Here is a 23,044-nt window from a genome sequence, read left to right on the forward strand (position 1 = left end):
TTTGGTATTTAATTTTCCAATAAAAATCATATAGTTTTATATAATCAGCTCTTAATAAGACCAGAGAAATAAAGAATTAAAAGTCCAAAATAAAAAAGCAGTGATGAATTAAAAAAAATAAAAAAATCTCCCAATAAGGAATACAAAAATTAACATAATCCTGCGGCAGCTGAAGAAGTTCAGTCTGTCAACAAAGATGATGGTGAACTTCTACAGCTCCATCATCCAGTCCATCCTCTGCTCCTCCATCACCATCTGGTACGCTGCAGCTACGGCCAAGGACAAGGCCAGACTGCAGCGTATCATCCACTCTGCAGAGAAGGTCATCGGCTGCAATCTGCCCTCCCTCCAGGACCTGAACCCCTCCAGGATTTTGAGGCGTGCAGGAAAGATTGTGGCTGACTCCTCCCACCCCGGTCATAAACTGTTTCAATCTCTCCCTTCTGGAAGGAGGTTTCGGTCCCTCAGGACCAGAACCTCCAGACACAAAAACAGCTTCTTTCCCTCTGCCACCATCCACATGAACACACCCCAAGTCACCCACTGAACCCCCCCCCCCCCCTCCCCCAACCTATTTATCCTTTATTCTCTATCTATCCTTTATTTATCCATCATCCTTTATATTTATCATTATTATTGTTGTTGCTGGGTTGTTCTTTGTTTTTTTTGTTTTTGTTTTTGTGCACCAACTACCAAGACAAATTCCTTGTACTGTCCTTAAAACTGTACATGGCCATTAAAAACATTTCTGATTCTAATCCAAACAGATAGATTTTACAAAATATAAATGTAGATAGGATAAAGGATTAAATAAATCAAATGAATATGAAACAAATACAAAGCTTTAAACAAATTATTTAATTAAAAAAATAATAAGTCATGCATAAATATATAAACAAAAACACACAAAACTTCCCGAAGCATGTTATGACACAAACTTTTGAAACAAATTTTATTTTTTTAATTTTTTATAAAAATATCCTGGAAAAAATGAGAATGCGGGTTATAAACGGATGAATAATAATAATAATAATAATAATAATAATAATAATAATTTCAACAGAGATGACGTCACTGCCCTGATTTTTTTCCGGATGTTTGTCGGACCTGGCGCCCCGGCGGCCTGCTGCTGGCTACGCTCATCCTGGCATTTCTCTCCATCCTGGTAACTGACAGTCCCCGGACCAAAAACAGGAAGTAAGTAGCCGAATTAAAACCTAAATCCACTTTCTGTTCGGGCTGAGAGCTGCTCAGAGCCGGGCTGGACGCCCTGGAGCCCAGAAAAGTGTTTTTACAGCCACAAAAAGGCCTCAAACCTTGTTTTCAAACGGCACGGACGCCATAAGCCGCAGCTTGTGTGCGAACATGGCGCCCCGGAGTTTGTCGTCTTTCATTTAGCATCTTAGCTTTAGAAGCTAACAGTTAGCATCGACTCTGAACTGCTGTAAACCAGCAAATACGCCATTTTTATGGTTTCTGTTTTCAACTCTATTATTTAATATCACAGGACTGGATGCAAATATTCATTCCACCGTTGATTTAACGCTGGATTACATATTTTTTTAATCGCCAAACTCCATTAAATAAATAACACTTTGAGACATTTATTATTTTTAATAAATACAATTACATGAATGGACTTTTCTCATAGCAATACATTCGTTTTTTAAATCTCATTCTTTCAATCGGCTTATGTTATTTGTTGTATAGATGTTAGTTTGAACAAAATGTAGAAAATAAACATCAGAAACATTCTAATGTAATAACAGGGGAGGGGGCGCTAGTGGGCTATTTTAACATTTTAAACTTTAGATTATTAGTTTTAATTATCTCTCTTATTGATCAGTTATCAGCCGATTAATCCTAAAGTAAAGAAAAATAAAATATTAACACATAAATTTGTACTTTTTTCAAAAATAAGTTTGGCATAAAGATGAAAATGATGCACAATCTTGTCTTTTCTCATTTTAATGATATAAAAGAATATTGTGGGTATAATCTTTTTCAAAATATATACATTTGTTTCGATTTTTCTCACCGATTTTTGTATTTGATTATTACACAGATATTACATATTAATTGAATAATAGCCATATCAAACATTTCTTTGTGTGTTTTGATTAAGATATTTCTTTTTGTTTCTGTTTACATTTAACAGTTTTTTTTTTTTTTTATAAAGAACTCTCAATTTTATTTCAAATTCCTGCAAGATTTCTATAATTATTTCACAAAATCTTTCTAAACTAAATAACAATTGGTTATGAAGTGTTATTAAAAATTCAGTATTATTCTTATGAATATAAATATACAACATACAAGAGAATACTCACATTAGAAAGGAAACAATGTGATATAAAGAAAAATCACTACAGTCACATATAAATATGAAAAAAAAAAATTTAAACAAACTGAAACAGAAATTTAACATTTACATAAAAATTAAATGTAACATTCACATGAAAATCTAAATATTCTTTTTAAAATTAACTAAAATAGAAATTACATTTGAAAGAAAATTGACATTTACATTAAAATGCAAAGTTAACATAAAAATATGAATAACAATTTATCAAATAAACTAAAACAGAAATTAAACATTTATATGAAAATGCAAGGATCACATAAAATATGAATAATTTTTAAAACTAACGCATTTACAATTAAAATGCAATGTTTAAATAATTATTTTTAAAAACTAACTAAAACATAGAAATTAAACTTTTACATTAAAATGCAACATTCACATAAAAATGTAAACAACTAAAAAACAAAACAAAATGTTTATAATGAAATGCAATGTTAACATAAAAATATAAATAACTATTTTTAAAATGGACTTAAACATAGATATCAAACATTAAAATGTAATTTTACATTGACTGAAAAGAATGTATACAAATAGAACATTTATATCAAATTCTAAATTATCATAAAGCATACAAATGTAACCTGTTTATAAAAATGAAAATATATATATTTTTAATTGTACTCAAAAATGTGCCTAATACTGCAACATTAATTCAAGTTCACATCTTAATTAATGAATGAATAATTATTCTATTATTATTGTTGTTCTGTAGTTTAGTTACAACATAAAGTTATTAAAACGTGCGCTGTACATTTAATTTTTCTCCAGAATGAGTTCAGTAGATGAGATGGACGACGTGAAGTCGCTGACGCTGACTCAGGACAGCGACGGTAGTCTCATCCTCCACTGTCCTCACAACGGTACGTTAACAAAACATCATTTTTAATCTTAACCTAACATCTCTAACTCTGACTTGTGTAAGTCTGGATAATGTGAGAAACGTTTGTTTCAGATGAAGATGAAGATCCTCCTCCTCCTCCTCAGAAGAAGCAGCGTCGCTCCTCAGACGAGCCTCAGGATGCTGACGGCGCTGAGTTTTCCGTGGTCACGTTTCCCTGTGAGAACGTTTGTGGGTCAAAGGTCATCTTCACTGACTCCATCACTCAGACTCTTCTTCTTCTTGTCCCTCAGTGTCGGACCAGGACCAGGAGGAGAGCTTCGAGGTCACCATGACGGCCACGGCCGGTGGCGACCTGTCCGAGGAAGGCGTGGCTCAGATTCAGGTCCCCATGAAGCTCCGCCCACTCTTGTACCTTCTCCTCTGTGTGATTCTAAACACTGACTGTGTTCCACAGATCCTTCAAGACGACGAAGATGTTCCGTCTACAAAGACTGAAGTATCGGCCGTTAGTCAGGCCTGGTTCACCACCAAGGAGGACAAGGACTCGCTCACCAACAAAGGTACAGGAGAACCTACGGGGGAGGGGGGAACCTACCTCAGAGTAGAACCTAAGGGGAGAACCTCAGGAGAGCCTTCCACGTTTTCCGCGTTTACGCACACATAAGTCAAAAATCATTTTCTGGTTTCTGTTAAAATTTTTGTAAGAACTAAAAATAAAAGCCTAATAAAAGGAATTATTGTAATTTTCCTGCTCTGACAGTTTTTTTCATATATATTCATAAACAAAAGTTCTACGCTAGCAAGTAAAAGTTCTACGCTAGCACGTACAATTTCTACGCTAGCAAGTAAAAGTTCTACCATAGGAAGTAAAAGTTCCACGCTAGCAAGTACAAGTTCTATGCTAGCAAGTAAAAGTTTCCCATTAGCAAGTCAAAGTTCTACACGGGTACGTTAAATTTGGTGGTTCATTAGTTCAGTTAAGTATTTTTTTTCCATTTTTACCTCGTACTCAGAGGAAAAGTTGAACTTTTCGTTAAAGGTACTTTTGAATTTTTAACCTAAAGGCGTTAAAACGTCAAACCCACGTTGTTCTCTTTCCTTTGTTTACAACATATTTAAATCAATCCCGTACCTCTACTGTGAAGGACGCACTGTTTCATCTTCTCCATCAGGTCATAAGTGGAAACAGGGCATGTGGTCTAAGGAGGAGATCGACATCCTGATGAGGAACATCGAGTGCTACGTGAAGGTACGTCTCTTCGTTTACGCCTTTCTCCAAAACAAATCCACATTTTTGACGCGCGGCGGCGGCCTTCCTCAGGGCCGCGGCATCGACGACCCTGCAGAGATCATTTTTGAGATGTCCAAAGAGGAGAGGAAGGACTTCTACCGCTCCGTGGCGTTGGGCCTGAACCGTCCACTCTTCGCCGTCTACAGGCGAGTTTTACGGATGTACGACAACCGAAACCACGTGGGAAAGTGAGTATCGGCACAGGGAGCTTCACTTCCTCGGGGGGAGGGTGCTTATTCTACTTCCTGTCTTTAAGGTACGCGCCCGAGGAGATCGAGAAGCTGAAGACGTGAGTACCACCAGCTTCCTGTCAGGTATGGACCAATCAGAGGAGACGCTTTGATGTTCTCGTGTGTTTAGGCTGAAGGAGAAGCACGGGAACGACTGGGCGACCATCGGAGCGGCGCTCGGACGCAGCGCATCGTCCGTCAAGGACCGCTGTCGCCTGATGAAAGACACTTGTAACACGGGTAACATTCTGCCCCTGATTGGCACTTCCTGTATGTTTTCATCAAATAGAGATGAGGGAATAACTTAATAAAGTTCTATGCTAGCAAGTGAAAATTTTATGTGGGCACGCTAAACTTTCACAAGCTCACACAAAACTTTAATTTGCTTGCGTAGAACCCTTAAGCTAGCAAGTAAAAGTTCTATGCTAGCAGGTAAAGGTTCTACGCTAGCAAGTAACAGTTCTACATAGCTAGCAAGTACAATGAAAGTTCTATGCTAGCAAGTAAAAGTTCTACGATAGCAAGTACAAGTTCTACGATAGCACGCAAAAGTTCTACGCTAGCTGGTAAAAGTTGTACACTAGTGGGTAATAGTTTAACACTGGCACGTTAAACTTTCAGGAACTCACACAGAACTTTAATTTGCTTGCGTAGATCCTGATTGGTCCTGGTATTTTTTTTTTGTAAGTTGTATGGTTATTGGTTGTTCTGATTTCAAGAGGAGTAAAAATGCAGGCTCCTGATTGGTTGATGTTGCCGTTATGTGAATGCATTCTTCTTTTAGTTTTAATGACTTTCTTTTTCCAGGGAAGTGGAGCGAGGACGAGGAGCGGCGATTGGCTGAGGTGGTGTACGAGATGGCACGTGTGACCCCGGGCTCGGCCGTTACCGGGGGCGTGTCCTGGGCAACGGTTGCCGAGCAGGTGCGAACACGCTCAGAGAAACAGTGTCGCTCCAAGTGGTTGAATTATCTGAACTGGAAACACAGCGGAGGGACGGAGTGGACGAGAGAGGACGACCTGGGCCTCGTGCACAGGTGGGTGTGTGTCACTGTGTGTGTGTGTGTTTGTATCAGTGTCTGTTACTGTGTGTGTGTTTGTAGGATCTCAGAGTTGGACGTGAACGATGAAAACGACATAAAGTGGGAGGAGCTTGGCGGTGGGTGGAGCAGCGTTCGGTCGCCTCAGTGGCTTCGATCCAAGTGGTGGAGCATCAAGAGACAAGTGGCCAATCACAAGAACATTCCCTTCAGTGGTACGCACCAGGACAGACTGTCCTCTAGAGCAAAGGTTGAGTCACTGGGAGGGGTCACCAGATGCCTTCAAGAAACTAAGAACATTTTCTGAACAATTTGAGCTCATTTTTGCTTATTTTTTCCCTTTTTTTGCAACTACACCAAACTCACCATATTTTAACCTATTTTCATCACTTTTTCTTGCCATATTTTTGCTCCTTTTAATGTATATTTGCTACATTTCTCCCATTTCTGACACTTCTACATCACATTTCAATGCCTTTTCTGCACATTTTTTCCACTTTCTAGACATGTTCAGCACTTATAAACCTTTTCCACCACTTTTCCACCTAATGTCGCATATGTTGATCCATTATTTTCACTTTTAACCTCTTTCACCATATTTCATCATTATTTTTGCCAATTTAACCACATTCAGTATTTGTCATGCCCATTATTTATGGATGGACCCCAAAAATCTCTCCTTTATTCCCCCTTATAGATGGTCCTGTCTCCACATGACTGTTCTTCAATGTTCATGTCTGTGTTCAACCACCTTCAGCTACAGTGGGGGTCCCCGGGTCGACCTTTATTTTGAAGGGTCGCGGCCTTAAAAGTTTCAGAACCCCTGTTCTAGACGGACAAAGTCAGATTCCAGACACGTGTGTGTGTGCGTGTGTGTGTGTCCTCAGTCCTCCTGAAGGGTCTCCAGGAGCTCATGGCGTCCTCTTCGTCCTCGTCCGGTCTGGGAAGTCCTTCATCCTCTGTACAAATCCGACTCACCCGATTGGACGAGATCAGTGGCGGAGGCCCCGCCTCCAGCTCGGTGGCGGCACTGCAGATTCCTGTTCAGATCACACACCTGGGTGAGACTGTGTGGGGACGCTTCCTCTGAATGTGTGTGTCTGTCTCACACACTTCCTGTGTGTGTGTTTCACGCACTTCCTGTTTGTGTGTGTTTCTGTTTCACGCACTTCCTGTTTGTGTGTGTTTCTGTCTCACGCACTTCCTGTTTGTGTGTGCATGTGCGTGCTGCCTCCTTCTGCCTCAGACTCGACGGCGAGCGGTGAGAGCGACGCCATTACGCTGAACAGTGGCAGTGCCCTGCAGACCTTTGAGATCCTCCCGGTGCAACACACTCACACACACACATGCACACAAAGTGAACACACACACACACACACACTAACAGTTGTTGTTATTGTTTACAGTCGTTCCACCTACAGCCCACGGGAACCCCGGGGACCTATTTCCTGCAGACGGCAGCCAATCACAGCCTTCCTCTCAGCTTGACCAATAACAGCACAGTAACCTTGACGACTGGCTCCTCCTCCTCCCCTCACGAACACATCATCCTGCACAACCTGACGGTGTGTAACCTCTGAGTGTGTTTACTTTGTGTCTTGTGTGTGTGTAAACAGTTTGTGTGTGTGTGTGTGTAACCCGTGTGTGTGTGTGTGTAACCTGTGTGCATGTGTGTACGTGTGTAACCAGTGTGTGTGTGTAACCAGTGTGTGTGTGTGTGTAACCAATGTGTGCGTGTGTGTGTGTAACCTGTGTGTGTGTGTGTGTGTTTAACCAGTGTGGATGTGTGTGTGTGTGTGTGTGTAACCTGTGTGTGTGTGTGTGTGTGTGTGTGAGTAACCAGTGTGGATGTGTGTGTGTGTGTAACCTGTGTGTGTGTATGTGCGTGTGTGTGTGTAACCAGTGTGGATGTGCGTGCGTGTAACTTGTGTGTGTGTGTGTGTAACCTGTGTGTGTGTTACATTGAGAAAAATGTGTGTATTTCCTCAGAGCGACGACGGCGTCATTATTCAAACTCTCACCTCTGACTCCACCTCCTCGGACCTCGGCCAATCACAGCTGGTGGTGGAGAGAGAGGGGCTGGGAGGGAGCGTTGTCACAGAAACCCAGCAGGAGCCAATCACAGAGAAGGTGAGCGGATGATGTAATTGATGTAAACAAAACAAAGGGGGGTTTAGAGCCTTGCTCAACATCTTGGATCGGGTGAGAATCGAACCGGCGACCCTCCAATCACAATCGCGCTTCCTTAACCACTAGGCCATTATCATTAGCATAGCATTAACATTAACCCAGCATTGGATTATCATTAGCCTAGCATTAGCATTAGCATACCTAGGAGGTAACGGTATATCCGGTGAAATCTTATGCAAGCATGGAGAGAACATGCAAACTCCACACAGAAAGGACCCAATGTGCTCAGTTTAGATAATATCAGGAAAAATGTAGAAATATGTTTACACATTTTTAGAAATATATTTATTGATATTGATCTTTCTTTTTTCTGATTTATATTTCTTTATTTTCATCACTGTATTTATTGCTGTTGTTTTAACCTGTGTGTGTGTGTGTGTGTGTGTGTGTGTGTGTGTGCGTGTGCGTGTGTGTGTGTGTGCGTGTGCGCGTGCGTGCGTGCGCTATGCTAGTATATCAGTGTGAGTGCGGCTGCACAGATGCCCCTCCCACACTCGGCGTATGTGCAAGCTTTAGTTTCAACTCAAACAGACACCGCGTCAGTGAGATATTTGCTACACGCACACGCACACACACACACACACACACACACAGAGAACTTAATTGATTTATTAGTGATAAGGTGTCATGAAGGCTGTCATTAAGTGCTGTTCACTAATTATGACACCTTTGGAGCTACATTTTTTATGTTAGGTTAACGAAGGACACTTAAAGACATTCTTAATGACACATTATTCATGCTAATGACAGGTGTTTTAAGGGCCATAAAGACACTATTTTGATAAATAGTAATATTTGTGTTTAAATATTAAGATTTTTCAGAATGATAACTTTATCATATTTCATGTTTTATATTAGTTTAAAATGCATAATTTAAGGATATGCTTGTTTTAAGCGTTTTATATTTGCTGACGGAGTTATGATGTCACTCCTAATTCTATACGGTGATTGGACGTAACTTACATCAATCAATATTTGTTTTAAGAAGAATGTGATGGAAGCAACAGTCTTTTGCTTCAGACATTGTAACTTTTTTTTAAAAGGTGAAAGTGAACATTGTTAAGGTTGTAATAGTTAAAGAATGGATGAACAGATAAAGGTCAAAGTTGAAGGTAAAAGAATGTTGAAAATGTGTGAGTTAAAAAAGCCAATACATAGTAGAAACATTTTACACATTTGACTTGTTGAAAAATGTGTCAGTAGTTAGTGATGAACAGAATAATCGTAATAATAACAATAATAATAGTAATAATAATAAGAAAGGATCTGTATAACATTAGTGATGAATCCATCCTGTGTTTCAGAGCCTGAACTCAGCATCTGTGGAGGCCACAGTGGTGCATTCTGGGATATCGTCAGGCAGTGCCGTGTTGATCGTTTCACCAAACATCAGCAACACATTAACAGGTATCACACACTTATGTACAGTATCATTTACACAACCTGAAAAATGCCATTTTAGACAAAAACACGAATGCTCAGTTTTTACTAATTTCCTGGTTTAACAAAACAAAAATCACTTTATATTTTTACATCAGCAAATTAAATTATGAAATATCAAATTTTCAGAAACTGTATAAAAATTGAGTCTTTCCTTTTGCTGAAGGCGGCTTCATATTTATATATTTGTTTGTGTTTATTCTTCACCTCCTCAGATCCGATCTTAGAAAACCAGGACGGCTCAGACTGACACACACGCACACACAGGTTTTTATTTCCCACTTTGTGACAGCAAGTGTTCTTACTAAGAATCACACGGAGACGCTTCGGTTTATTGCATCAAATCTTTAAAAAAAAAAAACAGAACATGGTTTGATTTGAAGCTTTAAACAGTCCTAACATGGAGATCACATGATTCATAGTTTTTAAAGATGATTTTACAGTTCATGGGCCTCGTTTATAAACGCTGCGTACGTACGTACTAAAGAAAGCGTACGCCACATATAAGCAAAGTTTGGGATTTATAAAAAGCAAACCTAGTGAGATAATGTTTCCACTTCCACAGCAGCTCTGACCCTGACGTACGCACACAATCATGAGAAACAGGAAACTCCGCCCCCAACAGAAGGATGAAATTAAAGACAGTTCTGTGAAATTGATACATTTGTGTGAAATAATCGAACACATTGAACATTTCATAACACATATCATATGTGAAGTATGTATTTGCCAAAAACGAAGGAGGAAAAAATGATACTGACGCCTGCAGGGAGTGAGTGACGTGCGCGCGCCTACAAATACATTTTTATATTAATATTAGTAATTAAAATCACATGATCATTGCACAAAACTGCTGATCATTTGGCTGCAACACCTGTAGCGGTTATAAAAAGGGACGCAGTCTAATGCGTAAAGACGCACAGTGGCTTATCAGGCACTGCTGGAGGACAAGGTGCACGGGAGACTCTGGAGGGGGAGGATCTACAGAGACTAGAGAGATCTATAGGCAGGACCAGGACCCCCCTCCCCCTCCCCCCATGAAGACGAGGCTGCACTGGGAGGAAGACGAGCTGCTGCATAGTTTAATTCCATGTTTCTGATACATATTATAGTTAATCTGTGTGTCCCCCACCTCCATTACACAGAGGGGCTCCCCAATCCCCACTGATCATCCAGCTTTTTGTTTGTGAGGCTGAGCTCCGCCCCTTTCTTCCACCTGTTGAACAGACGTTCTTCCTATGGAGAGTGATCCACATTTTCTCCTCTTTTGTGTGATCGTTTATTTTTCACCTGTTACAGTCTAACGAGGCAACGCAACGTAATGTGACGTTCTATCATTCCTAATGTTCACTGTGTCTCCACATTACGCTCTGATGGGTGTGTCCACCTCAACTATTAATACCTCCCCCTCACATTGAGTGAAATTTGTTTTCCCCCTCGGTTCACCGTCAAATTCGTATTAGTGAGTGAATATTCATTCAGGGTGTTTACCAGACCTTTAATAGGCACCGTATGGGCGGAGTGTGATAACTTTTGAGTTGATTATGATTTATAAACGTTAAAGGGCGTGGGGCGTTATAAATCATTAAAAAAAATAATTGTACGCCAGCTGAAGTGTGCTTACCTAAGCACACTTTTATAAATGAGGCCCTTGACCTGCAGAAATGATCGGAAAACATCAGTGTGTGTGTGTTTGTACACGTGTGTGTTTAGAGCAAAGACTGAAGAGATCTACACGTGTGTAACCTTAAGTCCAGTTCAAAGAAAGCCCCCCCCCCCCCCAAAAAAAAACAAAAACAATAATAAAGCTGAAATCTCTTTATGGATCTTATTTTTTTAATTATCTTACTTTTTAAAGCTTGGTTTTATAACCATGTGGTAAAATATGCACAGATTTTAATTTTTAATTAAACGATTGCATTATTTAATATTGAGACTCTAGCGCCTCTGTGTGGCTGCATGTTTAATAAACTTTAAGTTCAAAGCTAAAAGCGCGTTTTAAAGGAGGCGGTCCTTAAATGGCTCCAAACATTTGGTCCAATCAGAGTCCAGAGTTTGTCCTCTGCCGCTTTGGTCCATGGCGTGTGACTATGAGGGTTGTTGGTGGGCGTGGTCACGTTTTGCCGCTGCCCACGTTGTGGAAGTAGAGGTTGGCACACAAACACAGCAGCACGATGGACAGCAGCATGTAGTAGATCAGCTTCCTGAACTTTGGCTCCAGGTCGCCCTGTCGATACCAGAAGATCTGCAACACAACCACAGCGGTTAGCCACACGCTAACCACGCTAACGGGAAGAGCCGACCGCGTCGTCCTACCAGCACGAGGGCGGAGCCACAGATCAACAGAATGCAGATGGCGAAGAAGACGTTGAGCGGCCGAGGAGGAAGAGACGGAAACACGAAGGAGCTGATCAACGTCACCTACGAGCACGGACACCAGATTAAGCACAACACCCCCACACGGCTTCAAACTTTCACATCCAAATATTTAGAAAGACTTTTTTTTAAATTGGTTTGTAAGAATAATCGACTTTGTGAGAAATCTGCACTTAAAAATGATATAAAATAAAAAATATAAATTTTAATGAAAAAAATTAAAAAGTTTTGTTCAAAGTCAGAAATTCTGAAATTATAAATTTAAATAAGTGAATCATAGCATTAAAGATGTTATAAAATACTTTTATTTTGAAATAGGAGTCAGCACATTAATACCAAAGAGTGGGTTTTTACTCACCAGAACAACCAGAGCAGTTAATCCTCCCACCACGATGTTGATGATTCGATCCTGAACATAAAAATAAATCAAATAAAGGTCAATTTTTCACACTCACTGAAAAGGAAATAAAAAAGTTTCTGTCACTGTTTAAACTCTAACAATTGAGAGAATAATAAACATTTACAACAACTCTGTTTAATAAACTGTCTATAACAGGGGTATCAAACTCATTTAGGTCCGAGGGCCGGACCAGAAAAATCCAAGTTTTAGTTAAGAAAAAAAAAAAATCTTAAATGTTAAGCAATTGGTCAAAATTAACTTCAAAAACGCACAAACCCTTTGTTTTTTTCTGTTAATGCTCATTATTTAAAGGGGACATATCATGGTAAATCCACTTTTTTAGCCCTTAAATGCATTTTGTTGTATATTTAGATTATTTAGAAGTACAGAAAAGTTCAAATTAATCTCTTCAGGTGCTCCGTAGATATCTTTATTTTCTGTTTTGGTCATATTTTTCAATCTGTTTGGATTTTTCTATTCTCTATTACGTTTTTTGAACTATTACATCACAGTATTTGCAGCAGAACTGCCAAATTAGGACATCGACTCCAGGTCCAACACTTCGAGCAATCCGCCATTTTTATTTCTCACTTTTATTTTGTAGTCCAAGCTCCAGGATGCAGAAGTTACGAGAGGATAAGTCAAAATGTTGGGTTGTTGGATGTAGTAACCCACACGCTTCATTACACCGTCTCCCAGCATCAGAACCTTTTCAAAGTGTCTGGTTGAGTTTTATTTTTTATAGAAATGTACCACATCTGTGGATAAGGTCATTTTTGTGTGTGTGAAGCACTTCAATGATGACTGCTTCATCAACCTCCACCAGTATAAAGAAGGATTTACAGAAAGACTTTGTCTGATTGAGGGTTCAATTCCTTCTATCTTTGGAGACGATGAACAGAGCACTTCGGTAAGCTGTAAATAACGCTAAAAAGTGTGATGATAAGACGTCCCTGTCATTGTTTAGTTAGCATTAGCATTTGCACCGTCTTCATATGTTAGCGCTGTGTGTTCGTTTTAGATCCTTGATGATATGGCCTACGTGATTTAATTTAAGTCTAAAGTTTTCATTAGTCATTTCATTTTGATGTTTTTGTCTCTGAAAAGACTATTAAAATGCATTTCGTGTTGTTAGCTTGGCGCTAGTGTTAGCTCGGTGCTTGTGTTAGCTCACTTGTTAGTTTTCTGCAGGTTCATCATCTTCATTTTCATCTCGCTCCGCTGAGTCAGACTCTGGCTGGAACATGTAAGGCTGGATGGACAAGTCTAACGTTGTTGACATTTTGTAAATAACCTCTGAATAAAAAGTTTATGCGCCGCTACATAGCCGTATCTCTTCTATCAAACTACAAAAATGGCCGAGCAGGATGGAGTTGAACCTGGAGAGGAGGCGGGGTATGAAGTAATAATAATAATGCATCAGTTTTATATAGCGCTTTATCATAGACACTCAAAGTCGCTTTACAGAATTAAGGCATTCTTTCACTCCACACTTAGTGGTGGTAAACTACTATTGTACCACAGCTGCCCTGGGGCAGACTGACGGAAGCGAGGCTGCCATAGTGCGCCATCGGCCCCTCCGACCACCACCAACACTCACTCACACACTACATTCATACTAGGCAATGTAGGTGAAGTTCCTTGCCCAAGGGCACAATGACAGATACCATTGGGGTGACTGCCACCCCACTGTGGCACCTGGAGTTCTCAGTGGTCTCCCATCCAACTACTAACCAGGCCCAGACCTGCTTAGCTTCCGAGATCTAACGTGTCTCATTTGCATTTAAAGAGACAGCACCAAAACGAGTTGCTCTTAGAAGCACATCAGAAAAGGGGTGGAGCTATAATAATGAGGAATTCAGACCTAAGCAGTGCAGTTCTGCTTTATATAGACACAACTGTATGATTTATATCTAAAAAGGAAGGATTTAAAACCATGATATGTCCCCTTTAATGCTAACATGATATTTATTATAACGGTGATCCATAGCGCCCCCTACCCGTGCCGATGTCTCCCCAAACAGAGGCCTGTTGTCCAGGCCGCTGGTGCCGTACGTCCTGCTGCTGTAGTCCTCCATCGTCCCTCAGCAGCGCCACCTACTGGTAAACACGTGTAATAACGTCTGCTGCTGGTCATCCATGTTATTGTTGGAGGACAACGTCACTGTAGCCACAGGACGAGTCGTTCACACTGTGAACAACAAACGGTTTATTTTAGGATCCAAACCATGAATAAAGAGAAATTTAATTAAAACTGATCCCTGATTTTGGTTTATTTTTGTGTTTGTCGTTTACGTTAAAATAAATTCCCATTTTTAACAAATATAACTGTGAGACTTTTTAATTTTATGATTTTGTTAAGGTTTCATTTATTTAAACAACTGTTTTCAGGAAATAATTTGGTCCATCATCTGCCACTAGTCTTTTTTTGGAATGTCGACTGATCACTTTGATGTTTCCATGACAACTGCATAGTCAAGGTAACAAGTTCTTTTTGAAACCGTAACATACTGTTGAAAAAGAATGAACTTGCTGGAATTGCTTTTTAATGTTATTTATGTAGCATTTGCTGAGAATAAAAAGTAACCAACATATGTTGATTTCTTTTATTTGTTTATTTCGTAAAAAAAAAAAAAAAAAAACAGTTACTCAATACATATATATATATATAATTATTGTTTTAAGTGAATAACTGAAAATAAAAAGCATCCAAATGGAACCAATGTTTACATTACCGATAAAACCGGGTTTTACTCCAGTTTTAAGCCTGTGTCACCTGGTTTCATTTATTTATCCATTAATGCTGAAATACAGGACAAATTAAATGTGATTATCTGTAGATTAATGTACAAACATTGAGCTCATAACTATAGCAACTGTTTTCTGAGCTTTGATTAGCTGGATAATAAGGTATCCTTATTATCCAGCTAATCAAAGCTCAGAAAACAGTTTATAATGTTTGTCTAACAAAACCATTGAAACATAATATTTGAATATTTAAAGGTTAAAATGTGAATTAACTTCGGTAAACTAGTTAACTAAACTAGTTTCGGATGCTGAAGAACTACAAAGCTAAGCTAGCCATGCTAAATCCCATACATTCTAACGAGGGGAGGGCTAGCACAATGCTACAGATGCTAGGCTAAAGCTACAGGGCTAACCTGAATAAATTATAGGAAACTATCTCACTTTCAGCATATCTAAGCTAACGACAGGCAAGCATTACATTTAAACCGATGATTAAAGGCAACAGATGAAAAGTTTGTTATCGTCCATGTTTACTCGCCTTAAAGCTTCCGTCGTTAACGTGACTTCAGGGCTACCGGTAAACGGGTCACCGTTAAAGGCGCTCCGTTAAAGGCGAGGTTAGCTGCGGTTTAGCCGAGCGGAAAAGTAGAGACAGAGCCTGCCGAACTCTGTTTAAAAAATGTCAATTTAACAGCAGATTATAACGAAAAGATGCCATTTATTAACGTTTTATGGAAGAGAAACACGTTTAGAAAAACGAATTACTGATAATTACACAATATACACGTCTGGGTGGATTTATATACTTGGTGGATTATATATATATATATATATATATATATATATATATATATATATATATATATATATATATATATATATATATATATTGTTATGGATTCGTGAAGTGAAGCATTCCGACAAACTCAATTCCAAAAAGATGCAAAATGAGAAAAAGTTCTCAAATCACTCTTTAGTTCAATCTCTAATGATAAACCTTGAAAATGTAAAGCTTTGAAATTCAAGCTCTATAAAAGCTGTGTATTAAAAACCTTTTTTCAACAGTAATTATTAGTCCTAAACACAGACATGAAATAAAAACTAAAAGTATAACTTATTTGTTAGTCCCACAATGGGTCATTGTTATTTAAGCAGCAACAAAAATGCAGCAATAAAAATAGACCAAAAAAAATCCATTAAAAACAATCAGAAAGCTACATAAACAGATTAAATTGTGTATGACGTGTGAAATTTTACATTTATATTTTATAGTTTCAATTCTGGTCTTAATTTGTCTCATTTTATTTCATCTCAGATCAATGAATGTGGGTCAATGATGTCTAAGGATTTCACCGCATGATATTTCATAAAATGTTCATTATCGGGCAAGGTTTGCATGAAAATTATGATGGAAATAAAAATAGAAATACTTGTAAATCTTATACAGGACAAAGAAAGAAGATAAATTTGAAAAGATTAAGTGTAATTTTAAAGATTTTTTCAAAACGGTAGCACCACATAATATTTTGACACTTTGAATAACAGAATAAATGATAGAAGTTATTTGGTGAGTAACATATAAAAAAGATAAATGAATCAAAGCAAGCACATATATACTAAGTTACTAAGTATTTGGTATCTTCTTATGCATTTAAACCTTTTTTCAACTAAAAGAAATCCAGTTGCACAGAATATTATGGTGTTATTGATCCATAATGAGATACTATTGTATTTATTATTTCTTTTATTTTGTTTTGTCGTTTCTCAGTCTGCTTTAAAAGCCCGTAATATTTAATCTAATCTTATATAATATTTAACATTACCACACATAAATCTGCTTTCTTTATGTTCTGATCCACTTATTCCATTATGTATTTACCCTGATCTGCTCCTGCTGTGGTTGGACTCACCTGATGGTCTCCAGTGAAGGTGAAGACTCTGAATCTTCTCTGAATCTTCTCTGAAAATCTCCTATCGTCTTCCCAGCAGCTGTTGAATGTGAGTTTCTGTGCAGCTCCATTCATAATCTCAACCATCATGTCGGCATCACATGAGGCGAGTGTGACGCCTGCTCCACTAATCCTGCAACAACAAGGCCTCAGTGAAACTTTTCTCACCATCACAAGGCCCCACAATGTGCTGAGAGGCCTCCAACAGAAGACCACCTCATCCAACACACACATTTACATCCTGTCAGAGTGAAAAAAGGAATAAAACAAACTCTAAAGTGTCCAAACCTTTCAGGGATTTCCTCCACAGTCTGTGCAGTGGCTGTTTCATATTTAAACGTCTGTTTTTCATTTAATCTTTTTAGGTGAAGGAGAAACTTGACGATGCTTTTTCTGCTGTGAGGAGAATATTTGGTGTCATTTTGCACAGTTTTTTTATTTTATTTTTTTAATGCGTTTTAAAGTAATTTTTGTGTATTATCAGTCATTTTGTGTGTTTTGGTTGTCATTATGTGTTCTTTTGTTGTCATTTTGTGTGTTTTTGAATACGTAATTTCCCGATTTAGTTTTTAGGAGTTTTTAGAAGTAATGTTGTGTGTTCATGATAATTTTCAGTTTTTGTTGTCATTGTGTGTTTTTGAGTCATTTTCTGTTTGAGTTGTTTTGTGTTTTAGAAGCTTCATGTAATTTTTTTTGTTTTTGAGTAATATTTTGCTTCATTTTACTGTATATAGCTTCAATTTTTATATGAATTTTATTTGGTTCATATTGGCAGAAATATGGGGTAATATTCTCTATTTGTGGGGGGAAATTAAAAAATTAAATATATATATATATATATATATCTTTTAAATATCGTTAATAAATAAATATATTTAAATGTATTATCGGTTAAAGAAGTTCACACTAATCATTTTCGGGGGCGGAGTCATGAATCATAACTATGATAATAAAATATTATTTTTGTAAAACCCTGTTTTGGCGCGAGGAGGCGCTGTGAACCCGGAAGTGAACCGCGGAGTGATCTGAACTCGGAAGGCGGGACCGTCAAACTGACAACACCGGTGTTGTGAGGACGCTCGTCCTCCTCCGGTTCTCAGCGGTGTGAAAAAGTGAAAAGGGCCGAGGAAGATGAGCTCGTTCCCGGGTCGGATAAAGGAGTATCCCTCGGTGTCCGTGGACCGCTTCGACCGGGAGAACCTGCAATCCCGGGCCTACTTTCTGTCCCACTGCCACAAAGGTGAGTCCGCCATTGACATTAATCATCATTTCACTTATAATAATAATAATAATAATGTATTAGTATTACATGTTTATAGATCACATGAGAGGATTGAAAGCTCCTCAGCTCCGGAGGAAAGTCCTCAGCAGGTAAACACACAAAATAACACAACAACCACAACCACAACAACAACACGTGTTTGTTTGTTTGTTTCAGTCGGACTGTCAGACTTTATTGTTCCTTCGTCACCAAAGAGCTGCTGCTGAGTAACAACAAATACTCGTTCTGGCAGGATTACATCGTAAGAAACTACAACTACGGAAACACACGAAGGAAATAGTTTTGACTTTTTCTGACGTGTTTTTTTTTTTTTTGGTTTTTACAGTTCTGCGATTTATTGTAAAACTTATGCTAGAAAAAAAATTCTAATTTAATATCTTTTACCAATATCCAATGTTTTCCAACGCTTAATTAACAATATTAACCAATACTAATATTTACATAGACAACCTAGTTTTAAGACACATTATATTTCTATAGAATTAGAATTTTAAACCTACATTTATGGTAATAAATAAAATAGAATAATCAGTTGTTAATATTGGTCACCTGTAATTTGACTTTGATCTTAAAATTTAAAAGTAAAATTTCTAACTTTACCCTTAAAAAAAACAAGAGCTCTGACTTTGGCCTCAGAGAAAAAGTAAGAATTTGGGGGCAAAGTATATATATTATAAAATCAACAAATAAATTAAACATATTATGTATATGTATATATAGATAAAATAATTTAAAATTAAATAAATTCATAAATATAATCAATATTAAAAAATATTTAAATTTTTGAAAAAGTAATATTAGTTTAAATCTTAAAATTCTGAATTAACCTTAATCTCAAATTTCTGACATTAGAATACAGATGGAATAAAATGTAAAGTTTAGATTTGTAAATAATGTTTAAATTTTTCATTAAATTGTGTGTGTGTGTGTGTGTGTGTTTTTAGGTTCCCGTGGAGTTGGACAGTCCTACTCAGATTTCTTTGGTTGACGAGACGTCGGGCGAGGTTGAATTATTACTGATTTTCTGTCTTTAATTAATTGATTTCAATTCTCATTTCGACTAAAGGTGATGATGTGTTTGTGCGTCAGAAAGAAGACGTGGTGATAACTCTACTTTCTGCTGGTCACTGTCCAGGATCCGTCATGTGAGTCCTTTTGTTTCAACACTTTACGATGTTTAATGAGCAAACTAAATGCTTTTTAAATCTTCACTTTAAAAGGTTTTTTATTAAAAAAAATGTCTTATTTTAAATACTTTATCTTCATATTCTTTTTTTTTAATTTTTTTTTTTAAATGTGAAATAAATAGGTCACTGTCCATAGATCATGTGAGTCCTTCTGTCTGCTAAAATTTACAGGACGCTCAAAAAGCTAGCCTAAATATTTTGGAAATCTTCACTTTAAAATGTTTAAAAATGTCTTATTTTAAATCTTTTATTTCTATTTTTGTTGTACTTTATTTTTTTTTATTTTTTCATTTTATTTCTTTTCTTTTCTTTTTTCTTTCTTTTCTTTAATTTTTATGTCATTTAATTTTTTCTTTCTTTTTAAAATTTGAAATAAAAATATCTGTTACAAAAAAATTCACTATTTTGTCTTATTTTTAAGTTTCAAAAATAAATTGTAGTTCTTTTCAGCTTTTATTAATTATTAATAGTAACAAGGTCAGATTTTTTTTAGAAAAGTATTGTCTGATAATCAGATTAAAGAAATTCATATTGCAAAGAATATTTAAAATAAAAATTAACCTTTAATTGAAAAAAAAAATGTCTTGTCATGGTTTAAAATTTAAAAAAAGCAAATTTCACAGAAATAATAATTTATAATAAAAAAAAAAGTTTTGTTTTGAAACAATTATTATTTTTTTTTTTCAAATGCAGGTTTTTGTTTGAAGGCTCTCAGGGAAACGTTCTCTACACTGGAGACTTCAGACTGTCTGTGGGAGACGCCTCCAGGATGGAGTCGCTGCACTCTGGCAGCAGGTCATCATCCTATCTATGTTCATATAGATCTATTTTTACATTATTATTTACTGCGTCAATCTGACGTCTGTTTCAGGGTCAAAGACATTCACAGCGTTTATGTGGACTCCACCTTCTACGATCCCAGATTCTACCAGATACCTTCACGGGTATTTTATTCTGAAAGTCTGCTCACTATGGTTTAGGGCTAGACGATATATGGCCTAAAAATAAAATCTCAGATTTTCTCACAAAAAGTTAAATTAATGTTTTTTTCCTGATTTTTTCCCTCTACTTTTTAAAGAAAACAAGTTTTGATTTTATTTGATCAAACTTAAAGGCACACTGTGTAAATTCTGGCCACTAGGGGCGCTAGACCTGTAACTTTCACGTCAAGCACCTCTAGTGGCCACAAGCGCCGCTCACTGTCACAAAAAATCATCAGTCAGTCAGTCAGGCCGTCCTCCCTTGTCTTTAGATTGTGTACGCAGACAGTAATTGACCTGGAACTTCGGGATAAGGATTGGCTCTAAGGGCTGGGTCGGTCGGATTGGGGTGTGAAGCGGGGCTGGGCTCACACCGCGGCTGGAAGAGCAGCCGCCGCCGCCCTCCTCTCCCCACTCCGGGAAGCTCGACGCTCAGCCCTCCTCGCCGCGTCGGTGGCACTCCCCTCCTATTCCCTGGCCTCGCCACTGTTGTCGGCCCCCTAAGCGGGGGACGGGCGACCCGGCGTGCGGGCGGGTCGGCGGGCTAGCCTCCTCAGCAGCAGTTTTAAACTTTTTGTGAACAAGCGGGTAAATACTAGCAAAAGCCTTTTAGCCCAAATAGTATATGAGAGCCTGTGGTCACATGACTGCCATGAAGTGAGACGTTCTCCAGGTCACATGACCTGGCCAAAGACGGTCCGTCTCTACAAATTTACATAGTCAGTATTTCCAGAGGGAAGCCCCGCCCAGAGCATTGATACTGTCAGCGCTGTATATTGACCTGAGGAATCATTTATAATAACTCATATGAATCAACTCTTTATGTCAAAAAGTCCACGGTGTGCGTTTAATAAAATAAACCCCTATTTATCTTCTGGAATGAAAGTGTTAGCTTTTCTTTTGTGAAAAATACCAAACAACTTATAGTAATAATTTGTAATTTGAAAGGATGACATTGTTTAAACAATGTCAGTAATTGAGAATGTAATTGTAATTGCATTATAGGGGAGAAATAATAATTGTAATATTGATTTTAATTAGAAAAATGCCATTTGACATAAACGTAATTGAGTTGTAATTGAACATGAATAATTGAAGACGTGATTGAAAAATGTAATTGTAATTCCCAAACTGATTGATTGATTGTGATCAGGAGGTTTGTTTGGACGGGATCTCAGATCTGATCAGGACGTGGATCAATCAGAGTTCCAAACACACGGTGTGGCTGAACTGTAAGGCAGCGTATGGATACGAGTACCTGTTCATTAACCTGGGAGAGAGGTTCAACACACAGGTACACACACACACACACACACACACACACACACACACACACACACACGTCATCACTTCCTTTTCCTTTAGATCCACGTCAACAGTCTGGAGATGTTTAGGAAAATGCCGGAGATTTTAAACTTCGTAACGACCGATCGACGGACGCAGATTCACGCCTGTCGTCACCCCAAGGTGTGTATGTTTGTGTGTGTGTATAATGTGTGTGTGTGTGAGTAAAATCTAAAGTTTGTGTGTCTCAGGATGAGGAGTGTTACCATGGTAACCGGTTGCCATGTGGAAACACTGCGTCTCACAGGATTATCAGCATCAAACCATCAACCATGTGGTTTGGAGAGAGAACCAAGAGGACCAGCGTCGTCATCAAGTCAGCCAATCATATTACTATTATGATTACTATTACTGTTAACATTACTATTACTGTTACTGTTACTATTACTGTTAACATTACTATTACTGTTAACATTACGATTACTGTTACTATTACTATTACTATTATTATTACTATTACTATTACTATTATTATTACTATTACTGTTAACATTACTATTACTGTTACTGTTACTATTACTATTATTATTACTATTACTGTTAACTACTATTACTATTATTATTACTATTACTGTTAATTACTATTACTATTATTATTACTATTACTGTTAACATTACTATTACTGTTACTATTATGATTACTATTACTGTTAACTACTATTACTATTACTATTATTATTACTATTACTGTTAACATTACTATTACTGTTACTGTTACTATTACTATTACTATTATTATTACTATTACTGTTAACTACTATTACTATTACTATTACTATTATTATTACTATTACTATTATTATTACTATTACTGTTAACATTACTATTACTGTTACTGTTACTATTACTATTATTATTACTATTACTGTTAACATTACTATTACTGTTACTGTTACTGTTACTATTACTATTACTATTACTGTTAACATTACTATTACTGTTACTGTTATTATTACTATTACTGTTAACATTACTATTACTGTTAACTACTATTACTATTACTATTATTATTACTATTACTGTTAACATTACTATTACTGTTACTGTTATTATTACTATTACTGTTAACATTACTATTACTGTTAACTACTATTACTATTACTATTATTATTACTATTACTGTTAACTACTATTACTATTACTATTACTGTTAACTACTATTACTATTACTATTATTATTACTATTACTGTTAAGATTACTATTACTGTTACTGTTATTATTACTATTACTGTTAACATTACTATTACTATTTTTATTACTATTACTGTTAACATTACTATTATTATTACTATTACTGTTAACATTACTATTAATGTTACTGTTATTATTACTATTACTGTTAACATTACTATTACTGTTAACTACTATTACTATTACT

The 23,044-nt window shown here is 37.2% G+C and overlaps 3 protein-coding genes across 6 annotated transcripts in view; 2 read left to right on the plus strand and 1 right to left on the minus strand.

Moving 5' to 3' along the window:
* The first annotated feature begins 1,106 nt into the window (after window positions 1-1,106).
* dmtf1 (cyclin D binding myb-like transcription factor 1) lies at window positions 1,107-12,318 on the plus strand. Of its 3 annotated transcripts, none has more exons than XM_028449954.1 (17): window positions 1,107-1,197; window positions 3,137-3,228; window positions 3,321-3,425; window positions 3,500-3,769; window positions 4,382-4,458; window positions 4,531-4,688; window positions 4,757-4,789; window positions 4,861-4,970; window positions 5,538-5,766; window positions 5,833-5,984; window positions 6,657-6,830; window positions 7,016-7,092; window positions 7,176-7,334; window positions 7,759-7,899; window positions 9,264-9,366; window positions 9,615-9,666; window positions 11,621-12,318. In XM_028449954.1, the coding sequence occupies exons 2-16, from the start codon at window positions 3,138-3,140 to the stop codon at window positions 9,647-9,649; spliced, it is 1,914 nt and encodes a 637-aa protein (XP_028305755.1). In that variant the 5' UTR covers window positions 1,107-1,197; window position 3,137; the 3' UTR covers window positions 9,650-9,666; window positions 11,621-12,318. The 3 variants fall into 3 exon arrangements, with proteins under 3 accessions (XP_028305755.1, XP_028305756.1, XP_028305754.1); XM_028449955.1 differs by lacking the exon at window positions 11,621-12,318 and having other exon boundaries at window positions 3,500-3,591; window positions 3,664-3,769; window positions 9,615-9,857; XM_028449953.1 differs by lacking the exon at window positions 11,621-12,318 and having other exon boundaries at window positions 9,615-9,857.
* On the minus strand, window positions 11,218-15,590 carry tmem243b (transmembrane protein 243, mitochondrial b). The gene is made up of 5 exons (XM_028449956.1): window positions 15,462-15,590; window positions 14,176-14,366; window positions 12,134-12,184; window positions 11,716-11,820; window positions 11,218-11,644 (listed from the first exon to the last, which is right to left on the minus strand). The coding sequence occupies exons 2-5, from the start codon at window positions 14,251-14,253 to the stop codon at window positions 11,513-11,515; spliced, it is 366 nt and encodes a 121-aa protein (XP_028305757.1). The 5' UTR covers window positions 14,254-14,366; window positions 15,462-15,590; the 3' UTR covers window positions 11,218-11,512.
* Window positions 15,591-17,868: 2,278 nt separating this feature from the next.
* Window positions 17,869-23,044, plus strand: part of dclre1c (DNA cross-link repair 1C, PSO2 homolog (S. cerevisiae)) — a 9,898-nt gene continuing 4,722 nt past the window's right edge. Inside the window, exons 1-10 of one of the 2 annotated variants that reach the window (XM_028450370.1) lie at window positions 17,869-18,112; window positions 18,192-18,243; window positions 18,311-18,395; window positions 19,099-19,158; window positions 19,244-19,299; window positions 20,035-20,136; window positions 20,213-20,285; window positions 21,475-21,615; window positions 21,687-21,788; window positions 21,857-21,981. In XM_028450370.1, the coding sequence (XP_028306171.1) occupies window positions 18,004-18,112; window positions 18,192-18,243; window positions 18,311-18,395; window positions 19,099-19,158; window positions 19,244-19,299; window positions 20,035-20,136; window positions 20,213-20,285; window positions 21,475-21,615; window positions 21,687-21,788; window positions 21,857-21,981 (905 nt within the window). In that variant the 5' untranslated portion in view covers window positions 17,869-18,003. Of the gene's footprint in view, window positions 18,113-18,175; window positions 18,244-18,310; window positions 18,396-19,098; window positions 19,159-19,243; window positions 19,300-20,034; window positions 20,137-20,212; window positions 20,286-21,474; window positions 21,616-21,686; window positions 21,789-21,856; window positions 21,982-23,044 lie in introns of both variants that reach the window. The other variant, XM_028450371.1, reaches the window with a different exon arrangement.

This window comes from Gouania willdenowi, chromosome 6 (genome assembly GCF_900634775.1).
Source record: "Gouania willdenowi chromosome 6, fGouWil2.1, whole genome shotgun sequence".
NCBI classification, from domain to species: domain Eukaryota; kingdom Metazoa; phylum Chordata; class Actinopteri; order Blenniiformes; family Gobiesocidae; genus Gouania; species Gouania willdenowi.